Source organism: Danio rerio, chromosome 1 (genome assembly GCF_049306965.1).
Source record: "Danio rerio strain Tuebingen ecotype United States chromosome 1, GRCz12tu, whole genome shotgun sequence".
Taxonomy (NCBI): Eukaryota; Metazoa; Chordata; class Actinopteri; order Cypriniformes; family Danionidae; genus Danio; species Danio rerio.
The window spans coordinates 53,266,190-53,287,757 of record NC_133176.1 but is presented as its reverse complement, the minus strand read 5'-3'; the positions used below and the strand labels follow the sequence as shown (position 1 = coordinate 53,287,757).

The window sequence follows — 21,568 nt, the reverse complement described above, 5'->3', positions numbered from 1 at the left end:
TGGCCAATTGAATAAGCAGACAGAGGACCGCACAGGAGGTTATGGACTGAATCAGCGGTTCCTCCGGGGGGGATAAAAAGACACAGTAATGATGTCACAAGCTGAGCTTGCCATGTAATCCAGCATTATGGGGACATTATTATCTGGAATGGTGAGGAAACACTGGAGTGTGTGACTGCAGCAAGTGATTCATCATGAAAAAGTAATAAGCGCTGCGTTTTCAAGTTTTACTATTGGTTTAGGAAAAGTACAAACTTGTTAGAAAGTAAGAGCAATAACAAAGTATGCTGGTTATTAGGGATGCAATGGTTCTCGGTAAAAAAAAAACGTATCGTCCTGTTGTTCTTCAACGGTTTGGTGCGTCTTGCGATCCGCGGTTAATATGCATTATTAATATTGGTTTGTTAATAAAAACCACTGCAACAAAGCAGTTCTACCTTTGTAGCTTCCGATTACCTTTCAAGTCCATTGCACGTGCAAAGACCTGTCCAATCACCTCTTAGCATGTAAAACTGTTGTTGACATCATGTTTCCTCACGTGTGTGCGTGGACTTTCTGTGTGTTTCAGCTTGGCATGTGAAGGAGATACAGCGCAAATGTGCAGATGAGGCCAAATCACAGCGCATTGCTGTCAGTGTTTCAACAGACACTAAATATGAATTCAAACAGACACAAAAACATAAGGAATGCCGTTTTTTGTTGTTGTTGCAAAGAATAGTGGTCACAAGGGCTTAACATTAACACCCTCTGGACTGCTTTTCTTGAATATGTAGGTCCCAGGATTTCAGGTACATTTTTGCAAAACCTTAGATCACCATAAACCTTGGTTAATATATGCATTCTTCTATTATTATTATGACTTTGTATTTATATGTCTTCTTTTTAATCTTCATTCAGTTCTGTAATGTTGTAAAAATTTGTTGGTTGTAAACTGTGGTCATTGTTGTTTTTTTTTGTTAAAATAAAGGCAAAAAAAAAGAATGATAAAAGCACAGATTTAGGCTTTAAATCTTTATATAAATGTTTTAGCAAAAACAAAATTTAGGATTTACAAACAATTTAATAACAAAAAAATATTAATTTAAATATAATATTTACAATAAATTAACAAATAGTCCTAATAATTTATTAACACCAACTTAATAATTCATAAAAACACCTAATAATAAAAATAACTATAACAATTATGCTATTGTGCACTGCTGTGGACACTAATATTATTCTCATATTCTTCTAAATCAACACATAAAATGCTAGAACTTTGACATTTTGATTCATTCATTAATTCCAACTAAGTGTGTAAATAGCTTTGGGTTTGTAGTTCATTGTCATATCCGTAAAAAATGTGGTTCTAGTTATTTTCTGCACAAGATAAAAGATCTCTTAGTCTGGTTAATATAGTTAAAGATTCTGACATGTCTAGATGCTTGGCTGATTTTCCTATAGAGTCACTACAGTTCTTTTTGTTTAAGAGCAAACTCTATCGTAGACTTGTGGTTAAACTTTAGCCCACCTTTCATGAGAAACAAATTTGACCTTCTGTTTGTGAAAAGATGAAAAATGGAATTTGGTGAACTGTGAAAAACAGAGAGTAGTTGCTTTCACATTTTCAGGAGAATAACACCACTTCAAATAGATATTTTTAATTGCAATTTTTTTTCCAGATAAACATATAAATGTATAAGATAAACAAAAGTCCAATCAGTCTATCAGTAAATGACAAAATATGCTAGTAGAACCAGCAACAACAAAAACAAGAAAACTGTAGAACTCTCAAATCAAACCAAAACTCGTCGACCCATGTTGTTATGTTGAGATCATGAGAAAATGAGTCGTGATGACTTGATAACAACTTCTGGTTATGTGGAGATCACCAGAATATTAAGTCGTCATGATGAGAAAACAACTTTTTGTTGTTTACATTACAAGAAAATTAAGTTAGGATTACACAAAAACAACTTTTTTTATGTTAAAATCAAGAGAAAATTGACACGATGACAAGACATTTTTATTTTTTTTAAATAGTTGCAAATTTATTAAAAATAAAAAAGCTGAAAAATCACATGTACAGAAGTACTGACAGCCTTTGCTGTGAAGCTCTAAAATTGAGCTCAGGTACATACTGTTTCCACTAATCATCCTTGAGATGTTACAGCAGCTTAATTGGAGTCCACCTGTGGTAAATTCAGTTGACTGGACATGATTTGAAAACGCATACACCTGTCTATATAAGGTCCCAGGGTTGACAGTGCATGTCAAAGCACAAACCAAGCATGAAGACAAAGGAATTGTCTGTTGATATCCGAGACAGGATTGTCTCGAGGCACAAGGCTGGGGAAGGTTACAAAAAACTTTCTGCAGCTCTGAAAGTTCCAATGAGCACAGTGGCCTCCATCATCTGTAAGTGGAAGAGGTTTGAAACCACAAGGACTCTTCCTAGAGCTGGCCGGCCATCTAAGCTGAGTGATCGTGGGGGAAATGCCTTAGTCAGGGAGGTGATCAATAACCCAATGGTCACTCTGTCTAAGCTCCAGTGTCCTTCTGTGGAGAGAGGAGAACCTTACAGAAGGACAACCATCTGTGCAGCAATCCACCAATCAGGCCTGTATGGTAGAGTGGCCAGACGAAAGCCACTCTCCGCCTTGAATTTGCCAAAAGGCATCTGAAGGACTCTCAGACCATAAGAAACAAAACTCTCTGGTCTGATGAGACTAAAATTGAACTCTTTGGAGTAAATGCCAAGCGTTACGTTTGGAGAAAACCAGGCACCACTCATCACTAGGCTAATACCATCGCTATAGTGAAGCATGGTGGTGGCAGCATCATGCTGTGGGGACATTTTTCAGCAGCAGGAACTGGAAGAGTAATCAGGATAGAGGGAAAGATGAATGCAGCAATGTACAGAGACATCCTGAATGAAAACCTGCTTCAGAGTGTTCTTGACCTCAGACTGGGGCGATGGTTATTCTTCCAGCAGGGCAATGACCCAAAGCACACCGCCAAGATATCAATGGAGTGGCTTCACAACAACTGTGAATGTCCTTGTGTGGCCCAGCCAGGGCCCAGACCTAAATCCTATTGAACATCTCTGGAGAGATCTGAAAATTCCTGTACACCATCGCTTCCCATCCAACCTGATAGAGCTAGAGAGGTACTGCAAAGAGGAATGGGAAAAAATTCCCAAAGACAGGTGTGCCAAGCTTGTGGCATCATATTTAAAAAGACTTGAGGCTGTAATTGCTGCCAAAGGTGCATCAACAAAGTATTGAGCAAAGGCTGTGAATACTTCTGTACATGTGATTTTTAAGGTTTTTTTCACATTGTCATTATGGGGTATTGTGTGGAGAATTTTGAGGAAATAAATGAAGTTAATCCATTTCGGAACAAGATCCAGATGCACTGTATATCAAGATAACAAGAAAATTAGGTTATGACAATGAGAAAACAATTCATGTCGAGATCACAAGAAAATTGCCACGACAGCAAGAAAACTTTTAGTTATGTTGAGATCATGAGAAAATTAAGTCATGATCACCAGAAAAACTTTGTTATGTCAAGATAACAGGAAAATTAAGTCGTGATGATGAGAAAACAATTTCATGTTATGTTGAAATTATAAGAAAATTAAGTTAAACAACTTTTTGTTGTTTAAATTGCAAGAAAATTAAGTTGTGATCACGAGAACAATTGTTACATCGAGATAACAAGAAAATTAAATCGTAATAAGGAGAAAACAGTTTTTGTTATGTTAAGATCGAGTAAATTAACTTGTGATAACCAAAAAACAACTGTTTTGTTGAAATTATGAGAAAATTAAGTTATGATAACAAGGAGAAAACTTTTTGATATGTTGAGATCACAAGAAAACTTGTGGTAACGAGAAAACAACAATTGGTTATGTTGAGATCATGAGAAAATTTACTTGTGATAGCCAGAAAACAACTTTTTGTTATGTTGAGACAACGAGAAAACCAAATTGTGATAACGTGAAAACAAGACAAAAAATATTTGAATGTGTGGCCTCTTAGGACTTAAGTGTAAATAAATGATAACATTTTAATTTTTTTGCGTGAACAACCCCTTTAAAGGCATTAAATCATGACAGCACGATGACAATTCAAATCTTATCAAACAAAGCTTGTGAATGCTTCCATTATTAATGGATTTTCCAGATAAATGCAAGCATTCTTTACAGCTAATGAATGTCAGACGTGCGATTGAAAGAAGCGGCGGTGCTTGTCAGAGTCAGACAGCGGCGTAACACCAGCCTCCTTAAAGTATCGAGTGGCAGGGTGTCCCATCAGTTAAGAGCGAGTCAGAACGGCTGCTGTTCTGCCTCGCTGGAGTGCATAAATCCTTTATCATCACGGTTCAGGCCCCGCGGTGGCACACAGGGCTGCCGTAAAGGGACGGGTGTGCGGCACTGAACGTATTGAGAGCGGATCGCTGTTTAGGGATTATGCGAGTTCGCCACTGACAGGTTTAGTGGAGTGGCAAAGAGAAGCGCTTCTGTGTAATCTCCTTTCCGTGAGAGCGAAGATTTAGAGAATCAAATGAGAGAGAAATAGGAGAGAGCGAAATTCAATTACCTGCAGTTTGGTGAGTGTTGGCCTCGGGCCCCCGATGAAGGGCTCTTGCTTTGGTTTGGGCTCTTCGCTGGCTTGTGGGGGGGCGTCCTGCTGGGTAAGACAAGGGTCGGCCGCACTGAGGGTAAGAAAGACCATCCCACAGTCCTTTGCGGCTCTCAGTACACCGGAGAGCTCCTGTGTGCGCTGGTACCATCTCAGCAGTAAGGGCAGATGGGATAGCGTGGAGGGAGAGTGAGTTCGGAGAGAGATCTGAAAAGGGTTTAATCAGAGACGTGGTAGATTTTAATTTAAAGAGCCTAAAATAGAAAGTCTGAGTATAAAAAGGACAGTAAATGAGATCCAGTTGAAGTCAGAATTATTAGCCCCCCTGAATTATTCGCCCCTCGTTTATTTTTTTTTCCAGAATTTTTGTTTAACAGAGAGATTTTGTTCAACACATTTCTAATCATAATAGTTTTAATAACTCATCTCTAATAACTGATTTATTTTATTTTTGCCATGACAGTAAATAATATTTGACTAGATGTTTATCAAGACACTTCTATACAGCTTAAAGTGACATTAAAAGGCTTAACTAGGTTAATTAGGTTAACTAGACAGGTTAAGGTAATTAGGCAAATTATTGTATAATGATGGTTTGTTCTGCAGACTATGAAAAAATATATAGCTTAAAGGGGCTAATAATTTTGACCTTAAAATGGTGTTTAAAAATTAAAAAACTGCTTTTATACAAGCTGAAATAAAACAAATAAGACTTTCTCCAGAAGAATAAATATTTTCAGACATACTGTAAAAATTTCCTTGCTCTGTTAAACATTTCGAAAATATTTTAAAAGAAATTCAAAGGGGTTTAATAATTCTGACGTCAATTGTGTATCACAATAAAACACTTTAAAACATCAAAAAAATAAATAAATATATATATATATATATATATATGATTTTCTGCCGTTTAAGGCAAGTCTGTGTAAAATTGAATAGTAGCGCATATTGTTATTCTTAGGGATGCTCATTTCGGTTAATTTTGCTAACCTACAACCACCACTCATTAATCGAATTTTAACTGTTAACTAGTCAGATTAATATTAAATTATTAAATTATTAATGTACATGTATATTTTGCGTCTGATGCATTAAAATACTGATTTATTTTAATATGCAAACATACAGTTGAAGTGAGAATTATTAGCCCCCCCTTTATTTTATTTTTTTGTTTTCTTTATTAAATATTTCCAAAATGAAGTTTTAACAGAGCAAGGAAATTTTCACAGTATGTCTGATAATATTTTTTTTCTTCTAGAGAAAGTCTTATTTTTTTTATTCTGACAAGAATAAAAGCAGTTTTTAATTTTTTAAACACCATTTTAAGGACCAAAGAGCATAAACAGATATATGATAAATAATATATAGTCTAACATTATAATACGTTTTAATCAATGAATAATCGACTACATAAAAGTGACTAGTTTCTTACACATTACATCCAAATCCTTTTGTTTTTATGCAATTATTTTTTAACTTTTGTAGCCTGTGAATGAACTGAAATCACTCAGCGTAGTGATATGGAACTGTAATGAGTTCAAAACCTGCCCGGAACTACTTTAGCTGTGTGTTTATATGAAGGAAAAAAACAATACACACCTTATAATGTCTATCAACCAATCAGAATCAAGCATTAAACAATCATGCATTCGCTTTTAAGCTTAGTCCCTTTATTAATCTGGGGTTGCCACAGCGGAATGAACCGCCAACTTATCCAGCATATGTTTTACGTAGCGGATGCGCTACACCCATACACTCTCTCATTTACGCACATACACTGTAGCCAACTTAGCTTACTCAATTCACCTATAGCGCATGTCTTTGGAACTGTGGGGGAAACCAGAGTATCCAGAGGAAACCCAAGCAAATACGGGGAGAACATGCAAACTGCCAAGTGACCCAGCCGAGGCTCAAACCAGCGACCTTCTTGCTGGGAGGTGAAAGTGCTATCTACTGCGCCAACGTACAGATTTATGGATAGACATATTTTGATTTATGCTGCATAAACATATATGATAAATCATACATAGTCTATAATACATTTTAATCAATGAATAATGACTAGTTTCTTAAACGTTACATCCAAATCCTTTTTTTTTATTCAATTGTTTTTTTTTATTTTTGTAGTCTGTGAACGAACGGAAATCACTCAGTGTAGTGATATGGAACTGTAATAAGTTCAAAACCTGCCCGGAACTACTTCAGCAGTGTTTATATGAAGGAAAAAAACAATACACACCTCATAATGACTATCAACTAATCAAAATCAAGCATTAAACAGCACAGTAGCATACAAATTAAATAATAATTTTTGTATAAATTATTTATTAAATGATAAATTAAACCATTAAAGTGCAAGTAAAATCAAAATAACCATACTAACTTATATTTTGTTAGCTCACATTGCTAGTTGGATAAGTTGGCGATTCATTCCGCTGTGGCGACCACAGATTAATAAAGGAACTAAGCCGAAAAGAAAATGAATGGATGAACTGCTAGATGTGGCGAACAATTCATCTGTGTTAAAGTCTCAGATTAGGTCTGTCTGAGGTGTTAGGCGTGGCTAACATACTTAACCACGCCCCTCCATCTGTCAGTTTTGACAACAGGCAGAAATAGTGAGCGGGAGTCTGTTAGCTTGTAATAACTCTCCCCAACACCATTTTCCCAATATTTCCAAATGAAATACCTACTTTACTACATCCAATCAGCTCGCAGTAGAAAAAAACAAGCCACGCCTACAGTTCTCTCATTTAATCTTGCATTTCTCAAAGGAACTGTCACAATACAATAGCAGCTTCAGGGTCATGTGGACTATAAAATTCAATCAACTCTGAAAATAATATCCAAAACACATTCATCAGATGCACAATCGGTTTGGCAAATGGGCGACGCAGTGCAATTTAGGTAGCGCTCCTGTGGAGTTTTCTAAAATAGCAGAAATGGATATTCAAAGCTGCACACTGACAGCGAGACAGCAACTTAAGTAACCCATCAAAGTGTTGTGTCCGCTGAACCGAGATCAGCTGTGCCGCTTCTATCATCGCTCACAGCAGAGGAAAAGAGACAGGGAGAAAGGGATGAGGAGGACAGAGGGAGAGAGACATGCTAGACGGAGTGTGAAACTAGGAGGCACCGATGCGCCCGCTGACCACCGAGAGAACGACAGGAGGAGAGAGAGCAGAATGAACAATGATGAAGAGAGAAGACTGGAGAGAAAGAGAAAGGGATGACAGATGCAAACAAGCTTCGCCTCAAATATGCACCACAGGGCGTCTGAAGGGACAAAGCGTCTGTGATCCGTTTTGCACTCTAGACATCGCTCCAAAACATGTTTGTTGTGTGAAAGTCTAATGATGGAGCTCATTCTAGACTATAAAAAGAGATCTGTTGACTTTGTTTTAAAAAATAAGTGTGTAAAATTAGCAGAATTATTCAAATTAAGTTTACTAAACAGCTTCAAGTTAAAACAGGTTTATTTTATTTTTGAGTAAAGTCAACTTGCTGCCTTTTAGGGCAACGGGTTTACTCACTTGGTAACACTTTACAATAAGGTTCATTAGTTAATGCATTTACTAACATGAACTAATCATGAACAACACATGTACAGCCTTTATTAATCATAATTGAACATTTACTAATGCATTATTAGCATAAAAGTCCATGCTTGTTAACATTAGTTAATGCACCGTGAGTTAACATGAACTAACCATTAACTAGTGTATTTTCATTAACTAATGTTAACTAACATGAACAAATACCATAGTAAATGTATTGTTCATTGTTTGTTCATGTTAGTAAATGCATTAATTAACATTAACTAATGAACCTTATTGTAAAGTGTGACCACTCACTTTAAGTAACTCATCATTTTTACAGTGTACACTACTTGACAAAAGTCTTGTCGTCAATCCCAGTTGTAAGAGCAACAAATAATAACTTGCCTTCTAGTTGATCATATGAAAAAGTGGCAGAAGGTCGATTTTTCAGATGAATAATGTGTTGAACTCCATCACAAATACTGCAGAAGACCTATTGGAACCAGCATGGAGCCAAGATTCTCACAGAAATCAGTCAAGTTTAGTGAAGGAAAACTCATGGTTTGGGGTTACATTTGGTATGGGGTGTGCGAGAGATCTGCAACATCAACAGTCTGAGGTATCATAACATTTGTGCTGCCTGTTACATTACAAACCACAGGAGAGGGCAAATTCTTCAGCAGGATAGCGCTGCTCCTCATACTTTAACCTCCACATGAAAGTTCCTGAAAGCAAAGAAGGTCAAGGTGCTCCAGGATTGGCCAGCCCAGTCACCAGACTAAACATTATTGAGCATGTCTGGGGTAAGATGGAGGAGGCATTGAAGATGAATCCAAAGTATCTTGATGAACTCTGGGAGTGCTGCAAGCACGCTTTCTTTGCCATTCCAGATGACTTTATTAATAAGTGATTTGAGTCATTGCAGAGATGTATGGATGCAGTCCTCCAAACTCATGATGGAGTCAGACACAATATTCATTCTTTTTCCACTGCAGAATGACTTTGTATTCTATACTGCCCATTATTACTGTTAAGTGACAAGACCTTTATCTAAGCAAAGTCAGACCTTACTGAACTAATGAAATAATTAAAAATCAAGGCATGATCATATTTCATTTTGGTAAAATAAGCGTAATCTAGAGGCCTTTGCCTTTTAATATAAGCCACTTCTGATACCAAATGATCAACTAGAAGTCAAGTTATTATTTGCTGTTCCTAAAACTTGAAAAGGCGACAAGACTTGTGTTAGGTAGTGTAGACCATAACACTCACTGTAAAAAATGTAAATTAAAAATGCTGTTGAACTGTTGCATGTTGTCCCAACACAAATCGATTAATTTGACTTAATAGTTTTTACAAATTTAAGTTGACTGAACATAAAACAATTACCCGCTTTAAGAACTGTTTTTTTTCAACTAATTTTAAATAAGTAGTTTGTAATTATTTGAGTTATGAGCAATAACAGCCCTGATGACTTGAAATACACTCCAAGCTCAAAATGTATATACAGTAGTCAGAAAGTGAAATTCAACACATTTAAAGACCTTTTTAAGACTCTTTCCATATATTTTAAGATCTTATAACCACTTTATGTTTCAACCTGAAATACTGGCAAGATTATTTAAGATAATATTAAATTAAATATTAATTAAGATAATAATGAATGTTAATATTTAATTATTAATTATTAAGAAGCTAATCCAAAACTAAATCATTATTTACATAGTGAATAAAAACCTATGAAATCTATATAATACAGCAGGTTGGTGCCTATGGAACTGCATAAATTATGGGCAGTAAACAAAGCAGCATGATGTTAAATCTAGTTGGATATTATGGATTTCATAAACTACACAGCAACCTGATATTGGCAGATTTATTTCAGGCAAACTTTAGCATACAACTATACACTAAATAATCAAAAATGATATAACATTTATTACCTTGCAAACTAGTATGCAAGACTTTTTATATTTTTTATGGGCCTTTAATTTCTCAATTGATGCATCAACTTTTAATATTTTTTCAGACCCCGCGGACACCCTGCTAGTAATTTTTCTTTCCCAACACCAAAATGATATGCACGACTGATTCTGATTGCCTGTCAATATTGTTTCAATCGTTCATCAGCTAAAAATGACTTCCGATGACATTGTTTCTCAGTATGATTATCATTATCTCTGGGATGTTGACATATTTACTAACAATCAGAATGATTATAAAAACCTTACAACCATTTCACTCACCTTACTTGGTGCAAACAGAACCGAAAAAGCTCAAGCACTTAAAGCGGCAGGGATGTCGTTTGGCAATTTATTTTATTAGCATCCACACCGGCAGACTTTATTGAATCAACTGCCACAGATTCGAGAGTAATAGTCTAACAAACACCGGCGTCAGGCTGTGTCAAGCTCTTCATGTGAACGAGTGCAGGAGGACATCGCAGTGCAATGAATCTGATTCACAATCCCAAACAACACCGATCCATTTCAATTGAAACTGAAACCACAGGCCTTACTTAAAAGGATCGTTCGCTATAGCTACTATCACTTAATCAGCCTTTAATTGTTACAATCCTTCATGACCTTTTCTGGTGAAAACAAAAGGAAGATGTTTTGAAGAATGCTGGAAACCTGTGAACATTGACTTCTTTAGTATTTCCTACTATAGGAGTCAATGGTTACAGATTTTCAGCATTCTTCAAAACATCTTATTTTGTGTTGAACAGAATTAAGAAACACAAAGTATTCACGATATATTGTTTCAGCATCAATATTGTAATGTCTTACAGTCACATTACAGGACATAATTTTAGATAATAATAATTAAATAATAATAACATTTAATCATGAAATAAAATAAGAAAAACACAATAAATGAAAAAGGTAAAACATGATAAAAACAGCAGTCATTGAAAAACTAAATGAAATAAAATTATATTTTGCAAAAAAAATTTTTTTTCAGAATTCATTGAATTTTCATAATGACATCAGTCAAACAAGCTATATATATAATATTATAATTATTATATACAATATATATATATATATATATATATATATATATATATATATATATATATATATATATATATAATTTGTTTTAAATAAATATAAAATGTGTCTATCCTTCTTAATCTGCCAAAACATGGAGACTACACAAGCTTAACTGTATATTATCTTTAACATGAAGATTGGTCCCAATTCGTCCACATTTTTACTTCAAGTTGCATTAAATGTTTGTAAGTTCAGTGTCTGTTCAAACCATTATTTTACTTAAACATTTTCTTTATAAAATTTAATTTAATACAAGAGTTTAAAGGTAATGCGAGGTGTATAAACAAACTTTTCTTTTGAAACAGAGCAATTTAAATCATCTGATAAAATTGTGTGTGTGTATGTATATATAAATTCATACACATACATAAAAAGTCACAGGGGGAAAATGTATAAATAACATTTCATTTCATAAATAATGTTATTGATATTTTTTTTAAAAACTGACCGAGTTAATTTTGCTTGGATTTTTTGACACTGTGTGTGTGTGTATATACTGATGTGTTCTGAAAAAGGTTATATTTATACTTTACTATTATTGCATTTCAGTTTTTCAATGACTGCTGTTAATTTCATCTAGTTTTACTTTTCATTAATTGTTTTTCCTTTATTTTATTTCAGTTATCTAAAATAATGTCCTGTTATGCGACTATGCACACATTATGATGTACAGCAGATGCTGAAACAATACATTGTGCAGTCATATTTTGTTTCTTTATTCTGATCAGACACAAAATAAGATATTTTGAAGAAAGTACAATGGAAGTCAATAGTTACAGATTTCCAGGATTCTTATATGTAAGAAAAAAACAATTACTGCAATGTCAGATTTTTTCTTAATATCGTGCAGCAATGTCATGAAGGCTTGGAAACAGGGTGAGTTTTTGAAGGGTGAACTATCCCTTTAAAGCAGAATCACCTTGAAGTCAGAGAAGTCAAAAAGGCATAAGAGGCTTCTATATTTGACAGAACCTAAAAGAAACCTAAAAAAAGGTCTCCTCTACTGCTAAAACAACTGAGCAACGGGCTATTTCTCAGTGGGCAATAGTGATTTATACATAATGAGATGAAAACTGCTTTCGATTTGTTTGTTTTTACCAGGTATTGATGGATGCAGGGCAGCAGGACGACATCGGTCAGAGTGAAATACAGGCCCTCAGCAAACACATGCTCCAGCTCTGGCAGATCAGTGCTCTTGACTTTCCTGATGTCCGAGTGCTCTCTGCTGGATGGAGGACAAACTGCATCTGTAGAAAGCCTGGCCAGAGCAGCGCTGAGCTCAACATTTGGATGGGGTTCCTTTTCGGCATCTTTTACTTGAGAATCGCTCTTCTTCTGCTGTTGTAGCTTCTGCCGACGTATCTTGTCATCGTTGTGAACTTTGACAGGCTCCCCTAACCTCTTTTCCAAGTTTATAATTGCAGGAGGAAGTCGATTCGTCTCATCTTCAGGGTTTTGTAAATGTTTTTCTACTGCAGAGGGAATTTCCAGCTCACAAAGTCTGGTCCACTGACTAACCTGAGGAATACAATAGTTTAGCATAGTTGGTAAATGTAAAAAAAAAAAAAAAAAAAAAAAAAAAGTGATTCATGAAGTAACTGAGGGGTTGGATAAGCTTTTGTTTTTATTCAAGCCTTTAAACATTGAACCTTTTGATCAGTATTGAATTTTTTTATTTTTATTATTATTATTTACGTGTTGAGGTCTAATAAGTGAACAAGACAAACTTGTATTACTTTATTAAAGTGATAGTTCATCCAAAGCTGCACAAAATAAATAAATAAATAAAAATCATTATTTACTTTCCTTTGGCTTGTTCCAAACCTTTTAGACTTTCTTCTGTTTAATACAAAAGAAGATGTTTTGAAGAATGCTGAAAATCTGTAGCCATCAACTTCCATTGTAGGAAGAAAAATAGTAGGGAAGTCAATGGTTACAGGTTTTCAGCTTTCATTAAGATATCTTCTTCATAAAGGTTTGGAATAGGCATGGGATATTAACCGGATTTAAGGTTTAACACAGTTTGGAAAATTCAAGGTTTTAATACTGCAATGTTGTGTTATACCGATCTCAAGGTGTATGCAAGGTTTTTTTTATGTGTTTGTATGTGTTGTAAAGGAATCAGTGTTTTTGAGACTAAAGAAGAGGAAAGCAGAAATCAATGATTTATTTATTTAGCCTGACATGTTTACTGCTACAAAATATTATAAATGTTTCTTAAAATAAAATAAATTGGGTTTATTTGATTTTTTTTTGCTTGTTTGTTTGTTTGTTTTACCCAGACATTTAAAATAACTTATTTTAGAGCAGTAATGACAATACTGTGATACCGTGAAACCGTGGTATTTTTTTCCAAGGTGATCAAACTGTCAGAAACTTACACCGCCTAGTTTGGAACAAGTAAAAGTTGAGTAAATAATATATATAGCGAGTAGAGTTTTGGCTGAACTATCATTTGAAACTTTATTAGACTTTTGGCCAGTATTAAAAAGCTGAAATCTTTTTTTGTTTTGTCATTTACTTGCTGTTTTTTAGTGAATAATAAATAGCAGATATAACAAACCTATATTAGTTAATTAACAAACGGAAATTAAAACATACTAAAACAGATTAAATGTGTGCTATTATCAATTGTTGTCTTTTAAAATTAGTGATGGACAGTTAACATTAACTTTAAGGCAAGCAAAAATTCAATACAAAACAATACTGAAACTTGTATTTCACTGCTATATTTTATATATTTTTGTAGTAATGTAGGTTTAAGTCGTTATATTAGGAGCCTTTTTTATTTGTTGCAGTTTTTAAGTTGTACAAGTTCTTTTGACAGTTCTAACACTACAAGTTAAATTTATGGATATTTCATAGATTCCATCAATAACCACACAGCTCTGCAGTAAACTGTAGTCCATATTGGTTTATATTCATCTTCCTAATATCCGATTTTTTCATATCCGAATGTTTGCATATCTGAAGCTGTTGTTGCAGGCTGACTGACAAATGACAAAAGCTTCCTGAAAATGTTTTACTTTAGAAAAATGTACTTGCTTTAAAACCATAAATTTTAAAAGTGACTGAAAATGGTGTCTTGAGACATCACACCTGTCCCAAAAACAGCTCAAGGCTCTAAATTCAGCCAAAAAAAAAGAGAAAAAAAAAGAATCAGTGGTGCAACTCGAGCTTGTTTTTGCTCTGTTATGCCTTATAGCTACTATCTGAAAGCACAGAGCTCAATCATCAACATTTAAATATGCGACTGTCTGACACAGAACTCCAGAATTTAAGAGGCTGCACCTGTCAAAACATGTCAACGTGTTTGTCACCCTTTGGGTATGCGATTAGTTCACGCTTGTGGTGATGCGGCAGGACCTAAACCCTTTAACTGTCAATGTCTCACCTGCATGACATCTGCGTTTACATTATTTAAACAATAATATAGACTGGACAAAGCAACCATGACAAATTATATTTCATTTGAAAGCTTAAAAGTTATAATATTTTAATAGTAGTAAAAATAACAACAAAAAAACAAAAGTTTTGTCGCCTATCCAAGTTTTACAAACAACAAATAACAACTTGACTTCTAGTTCTCATTTGGTATCGAAAGTGGCTTATATGAAAGGCAAAGGCCTCTATAGATTATGCTTATTTGACCAAAATAAAATATGATCATGCCTTCATTTTTAATCATTTCATTAGGACAGTAAGGTCTGACTTTGCTTAGACCAGGAGTGTTAAACAGACGGCAAACTAATTTAATGCGCCCCATGAGATTATTCTGTGAGCTGCAATTTTTCAATAAAATAAACTGCTGTTCCAAATGTGTCCACTGGATGGCAAACTGTTAATCTTATCCGATCCAGAAGCCTGAATCAGCGTCAGTTTGACAGCCATCTCAGAGCGAAAGACCTCTTAAACCCTGTCATACCACACCAGTGCTTCCCACAAATAGACTTTACTTGGGCCGGCAGCCCAGGTATATTTGGTGATGACTACGCCCGACCCGGAATCTGCGCGCGCAGAATTCCGCAGATTTTTAGCCCATCATTATTTCTGTTTTATTTACTTAAGTAAATGTGTGTTAATCTATATTTATTCAGTTTTTTTTTTTTTTAATATAAATTTCAGTAATATTATTGACTATTGTGAAAATGTTCATCTGATTTATGTACAATGCAGATTGTAAAGAAATATTTTCTGTCTTTTACTGGAGATATTAAATGACAAACTTGCTTTATTTACCAAATCAAGTGAGTCTAATTGGATTTGCATTTTAAACATTAAATAAAAGTAAAAAAAGATATTATTTTTTATTTCATATATTAAGGTTTAAGTTATGATACTCCCAAAATAATTCCGCAGAAATCCGCACATTTTTAACAAAATTTCCAGCAGAAATAGCAAAAACCGTCCGCAGACTCCATCTGGCCCTAGGGATGACGCATGAATGATACTATTATTATATTCCTTTCACACTTTTTTTTGTATCCGTCCAAGAAAACTAAACATTAGCAATCGATAAACCAGTGAAAAATCTTCTCTCCCTCTGTACGTTTCCTACTGGTTCTGTGTGTTTGTGAGCTGTCACTCACACAGAAACTCTCACGTGCTCTGCAGACCCACAGAGACACGCCTTTTCCGCCAAAATGCATCCGACCGTAGTTTCTGAATCTCCTAAAATGTCCAGGATTAAGGTTTTACTTTCGCTTTCTAAAGTTGCCGTTATTTGTATGCGTTTTTGCATTACCATTTTGCAGCCGCGAGAGAAACATTAAATGATTAATCATTTAATAAACGACTCAGAATATTTAATATATAAAATATTTCTACACTATTAGAAATGGCTAATCAACTAATTTGCTTTATTTTAAAAAATCTACACTTTTCATTCTAGTACATAATTGTTAGCAATATTGTCTATTTTTATTCATTTTTTATTTTTATTTTATATTTATTTCTTATTTGCTGTATATTTTATTAATTTTATGATGTTAATATATTATATGGTTCATACATTTCTAAAATGCTTTGACAATACTGTAAATGTCATTCCAATATAGCAACTTGAGAGAGAGAGAGAGAGAGAGAGAGAGAGAGAGAGAAAGTTGTTATTTAAAAGTTGTTATTATTATTATTATAAAGTTATTGTTTGTTGCTCTTACAACTGGGATCAATGACAAGACTTTTGTCAGGTAGTGTATATATAATAGTGTACATATAATATACAATAATTATATTATTATCATAACATAATAATAATAATAATAATAATAATAATAATAATAATAATAATAATAATAATAAGAGCAAAAGTCATTTGTTAATTTGCAACAATTTCAGACCATTACTATGACAATAATTTTTAAGTATATTGTTGTTTATTATTTACATTATTATCATTATTAATGTTATTAAAATATATTATTAACAAGCTTTTTATATAAAATCTACGCACTTTCCAAAACCTTAAAACACTATATTAACAAATTCAAGCATTTTCTAAGCATTTCCAGCACCTGTACAAACACTACAGTTAATGGGTTAAACAAGGCCCTCTCACCTCAGCACAAGCCTTGAGGCAGGTGTTTTTAAAGCCCAAAAGTGACGCCACGTCCCTGCGGTCGGGCATCAACTGGCATGCTCTCTGAATGATGTGTCTGAGCACGACAGCAAGGCCGGCTCGGCAAAAGCCGACATCAGACTCCAGAGCGGCCGGCAGACGACACATCTTAACCAGGCCTGGCAGCTCGTCCCTCCTCAGTGCAGAAACAGAGAGACCGGCGGGCACCAGAGCTGACGGGGACTGCAGGACGTCTGCTTGATCTGTGACCAGGCAGACGTGAAAAGATGAGCATTCGCTGTAGGACAGGAGGAAGAGGACGATGGAGGAGTGCAGGGGGAGGGAAACAGCTCCGTTTGCTCCGCACACCTCCAGATAGAGGCTCTCCTTGTGCGTTTCAGGATCGGTTTGCTTCATTTTGACAGCCTAGATGAGGGCAGAACACATGAAGAGCTTAAAATCTGTAATAGAAATGAAGAGAAAAGGTCAACCTGACTGTGAACATTGTTGTATTTTGATCGTCACTGGCTGTTAATAATATTTATTATTTGGATTTCACAATGCTTTTACGAAATTATATTAAGAAGAATGTGTGACCATATAAAAACTAGCATAACCTCAATATTTTAGAAAGGGTAAAGGTTTTATATTTGCACATTCTTTCAGTGACACGCTCCCTATATTGTTTACAATTGTACTTTGAATATTGGGTCTGAAATCACATGCAAGTATTACTTCAAAACGTTGTTAGCACTGTTTATTTGACTGTGCACAATGTTGTTCTTTGACAGCCATTGGCAGCTTATATGATTTTATTCTTTAGAATTTGCAAATACTTTTTCTGAAATTGTATGAATATTAAAGAGAAAGTCTGAATGTGCGAAAATAAAACCAACTTTAGCTAAATAATGAAAGCACAATGTCACAGTTACCCACCAACCCGCCAAATACGGGTAGATTTCAGCTATGCGGGTTACACAATCACTCCCACTAGCCACTTTGGCTAGCTGAAGATCATTTTAAATTGTCGTTTTCTTAAAAAGCAGAGTTCAACAGTAATATTGGCCTAATGTGAGGGGCCAGCATGGGAGATGACGATAACTGTGTTTGAATGAGCATAAGAAAGCAGGTAAATACCAAATGAAGAGCATGCACACTGTGAGACAAAGGCCATCCTGATGCACTGATGAGGGCTTCAGTGTCGAGGCCAGGGGTGGCTGCCATCTGGCAGACTGGGCAGTTGGCCACTGGGCCAACGTACTTTTTAGCTCTGGCTGATCGGCCTATAAAATGATTAGCATCCTATTGTTTTTTCTGCCTAATTAATTGACGATGCTGAGATCAGTGACGCTCTCAGGGAAGGTGCGTCCATAGAGGCGACCTAGGTGGCTCTAGGGTGGCAGAATAGTGAGGGTGGCGTGTTGTTTCAGCTCAATTTAAATAAGTAGTTTGAACAAGTAAAAATATACATATTTTTTGAGTGTATTAACCTATCCATCTATACAAATACACTTTGTATTTGTACTTTTTATCTGCACTAAGTCCCGCAGCAACTTCCTCCCAAGCTGTTTCCTTAACCTGAAAGTGTTTATTTCACAAGATCCTAAAGACCTGTATGCTTCTCACGCTCTATGAGGAGTGTTATTCATGTCTTTCAGGTGTCTTCTTGTCAGAAAACAATCACCTGTGCTGTCATTTCATGTCACTTTGTTTTTGATTGTCAGCATGTAGGCCTATAGTTAGAATTCTTTATACAATATAGCTACAATGATATTTATAAATGGTCAAACTAGTGTGCAACTTTAGCAAAACGAACACTGAAATTGTTTCAAATAGTTTTGTAGTTTGAGCTCAACTAAATTTGTTGCATTTTTTTAATTGTTTAAGTTTATTTGATTGACTATGTAAAATCTTTAAGCTGAGTTTTGATGTTTCACTGTTGAGTTAAACATTAGTTAAGGGTTTCTGACACATTGCTTTTATTATTTATCTTTATTTTGTTAATTAGCATTAACTGTGTGTGTTAGCAGGCAGTTGTTGTTATGTTCATTATTTAATAAAGCCTCTCTCAAAACACACAAGCACACATAAGATGGACTTCCCGTGTGGATTAATGCATGAGACGATAACTATTTTCAAGGTATACCGCAGTTTGGAAGAGTCAAGGTTTTAATACCACCAATCTTTCCTGTAATACCATTCCTATGGCATATGTAAGATTATTTATTTACTTTTTTTTGTTGTTGTTGTTTAGGACAACAGTATCTCCAGCAGAAAAAAAATCCAAAGAGATGCCGTTTTAGATTGTAAAGAAATCAGTGTTTTTGAAACAAATAAAGACATCAATAATTTAGGCACATTCAAATCAAGACTGAAAACACATCTGTTTAGCTGTGCCTTTACTGAATGAGCACTGTGTTGCGTCCGACAGATTGCACTATCATGTTTTTCTCTTCTTCTTCATTCTTTTATATCACATTTTACCTGTTTTTATGTTTTGTTTTGTTTTTATGCATTTTTATTATTTGTTTTTATTTTTATTTTACTTGTTTCTTTTATTCTTGTTTATGTAAAGCACTTTGAATTGCCATTGTGTATGAAATGTGCTATATAAATAAACTTGCCTTGCCTTGCCTTGCCTAATTCATTTGAATTATATAACGTGTTTACTGCTCTAAAATAATATAAACCTTAAAAAATAGAATATTTTGTTTTCAAAGGAGAAAAAAGTTTAGTTTTTTTAGCCAAACATTTTAAAAGCTTATATTTTAGAGCAGTAACCACAATACTGTGATACCGTGAAACTGTTATAGTTTTGTCCAGGGTTATCATACCATCACAATCTTATACCGGCCCATGCCTATGTGGATTATAATTTTATCATAATAATAATAATACATTAAAAAAATGTAAGTTTTCAATTTGTCAACTCTCATTATTTTCTATACATGGCTTTTGTGGGTTTACAGAACAGGAGTTGATAAACATATTCAAGGGCACGGACAGATGGGGAGCATTTTGATGTAGTGGGCTGCTCTGGCCCAAAATGCTAGGGACAACTTTTTGTTCCAGTCCAGCCCTGGTCCAGACTGATTTCAACAGATGTGATCCGCACGAGTGTTTAAAAGCTTCAAAAAGGAACGGTGCCCTGTGCAAAGCATCCATGTCTGGAAACATAACTGGTGCGATTGGTTCTCTTTGAAATAGACTGAACAAAAACGACACTCGTGCACCCACAGTCTTGCTGCTTTTAAGAGCTCCAGATTTTTTTTAAAGGTCTTTTTCCAAGCAGCAGGTTTATTTCGCTTTAGCCTTTCGCGTGATCATCCTTTTATTATTGCACACAGCATGTTTTTCACCTGCTTTCTTTTGCTTAGTTATTTTGGGCTAAGAAATGTTTATTTATTTATTTATTTATTTTTGGTGTGGCTAGAGAATTTCTTTTTGAGATTTTTGTAAATCCTTGATGTTGAGCCCTGAAAAATCATGTGAAATAAAAAACGAATTGCAATGCAACACTACGAAACCATAACCGATTTGCTTATGCTCATTAAGCAAGCTCATACACAACACAAAAACGTTCAATGAATGAGGCATGTGGAAAAACACAAAACTTAAATCAAGTAATTTTAGCATGCCAAAGTCAATTTTATGCATATGAAATATTTTTTCCCAACAACACAATTGCAGCTAGTGAAAATGGTGAGTGGCTATGTTAGAAAACTACTAGCCACAGTGACTGGTGGTCAATAAAGTTAATGTCAAGCCCTGGTTATGAGCAATGTAAAGTAAAGATAAAGTGTTTAATGTTGCACAGAACTTGGATTTAAATACAATGGCAAATAAAGTTAGGGAAGATTAAAAAATTATCTACAAACCCAATTATGCAGCATCATTTAATATTAAGTATAATGAATAACTAGACATATAAGTTAGTGGTTGACTGAGTATTTTGAATGCTTTGTTTGTTATAAAATCAAGTGTTTATCTGCAAAACCTCATTGTACATTCTTTATAACGTTAATAAAATGCACATTTAGTGGTCAAATGTGAGTCTTTTAAATGTTTGGTCTGTTGATATGTTTTAGTGAACGATATGTGTTCATCATCACAAAAAAACTGCTTCATTAATTTAGTTTTTAGTAAATTATGTTACGTTATTAAGGGGAATGTCTGAATAATAAAACCAACATCGTTTAACTAAAAATGTCAAATACTTACGCTTGAACACTAGAATACATCCATGTGCAGTTATTTAATATTGAGGTAAAGTCGTGTACTGAAATACAACAGTGCCAATTTTGTATTTAGTAAAACCAATAACGGTACATAGATGTCAACAGATGTCAGCAGTGACAGATGTCAACGGCACACATATGCCAAACGTGAGTTTAGTAGCATATTATTACGTTACGTGAGGTAACTCTCTGCCCGGGATTCCCATGCCGTCACGACATTACAAAAGGAAACAACCAACTAAAGTAACAAAGGAGGAAATAAGCAGTAAATAACGTGCATTGCATGTACTCACTGTTTGAATTGAGCAAAATATCCACTGGGAAGCAGCACATGTGCAACTTGTGTTGGTCTCACATTAAAAACAGTCCGAGTATAAACGGATATTCGCGTTGGAGTTCCACCATAGCTCTTTATTGTGTCTCGTGAAGTTTACAGCCAAACTAAATTAGCAAATAACACGTATAACAAGTTTACAATCGTTTGTTTGATATATAATAAGAAGTGTATCTATGAGTGTGCGATATTTGTCGCTTAGTGTAATAATCT

At 34.7% G+C, this 21,568-nt stretch overlaps 1 protein-coding gene across 16 annotated transcripts in view; it reads right to left on the bottom strand.

Moving 5' to 3' along the window:
- gstcd (glutathione S-transferase, C-terminal domain containing) overlaps positions 1–21,568 on the bottom strand; it is a 158,422-nt gene that overhangs the window by 92,910 nt on the left and 43,944 nt on the right. For 10 of the 16 annotated variants that reach the window (XR_012392707.1, XR_012392727.1, XR_012392742.1 and 7 more), the window contains 3 exons: positions 16,784–17,209; positions 12,325–12,744; positions 4,590–4,838 (listed from right to left, as the gene is read on the bottom strand). Coding sequence is in view for 11 of the 16 variants with exons in the window: in XM_009294165.5 (XP_009292440.1) it covers positions 4,590–4,838; positions 12,325–12,744; positions 16,784–17,200 (1,086 nt within the window). In the remaining 5 variants the exon portion in view is untranslated. Of the gene's footprint in view, positions 1–4,589; positions 4,839–12,324; positions 12,745–16,783; positions 17,245–21,314; positions 21,408–21,568 lie in introns of those variants that run through there. The other 6 variants (XR_012392730.1, XM_005160086.6, XM_073927411.1 and 3 more) reach the window with 3 other exon arrangements.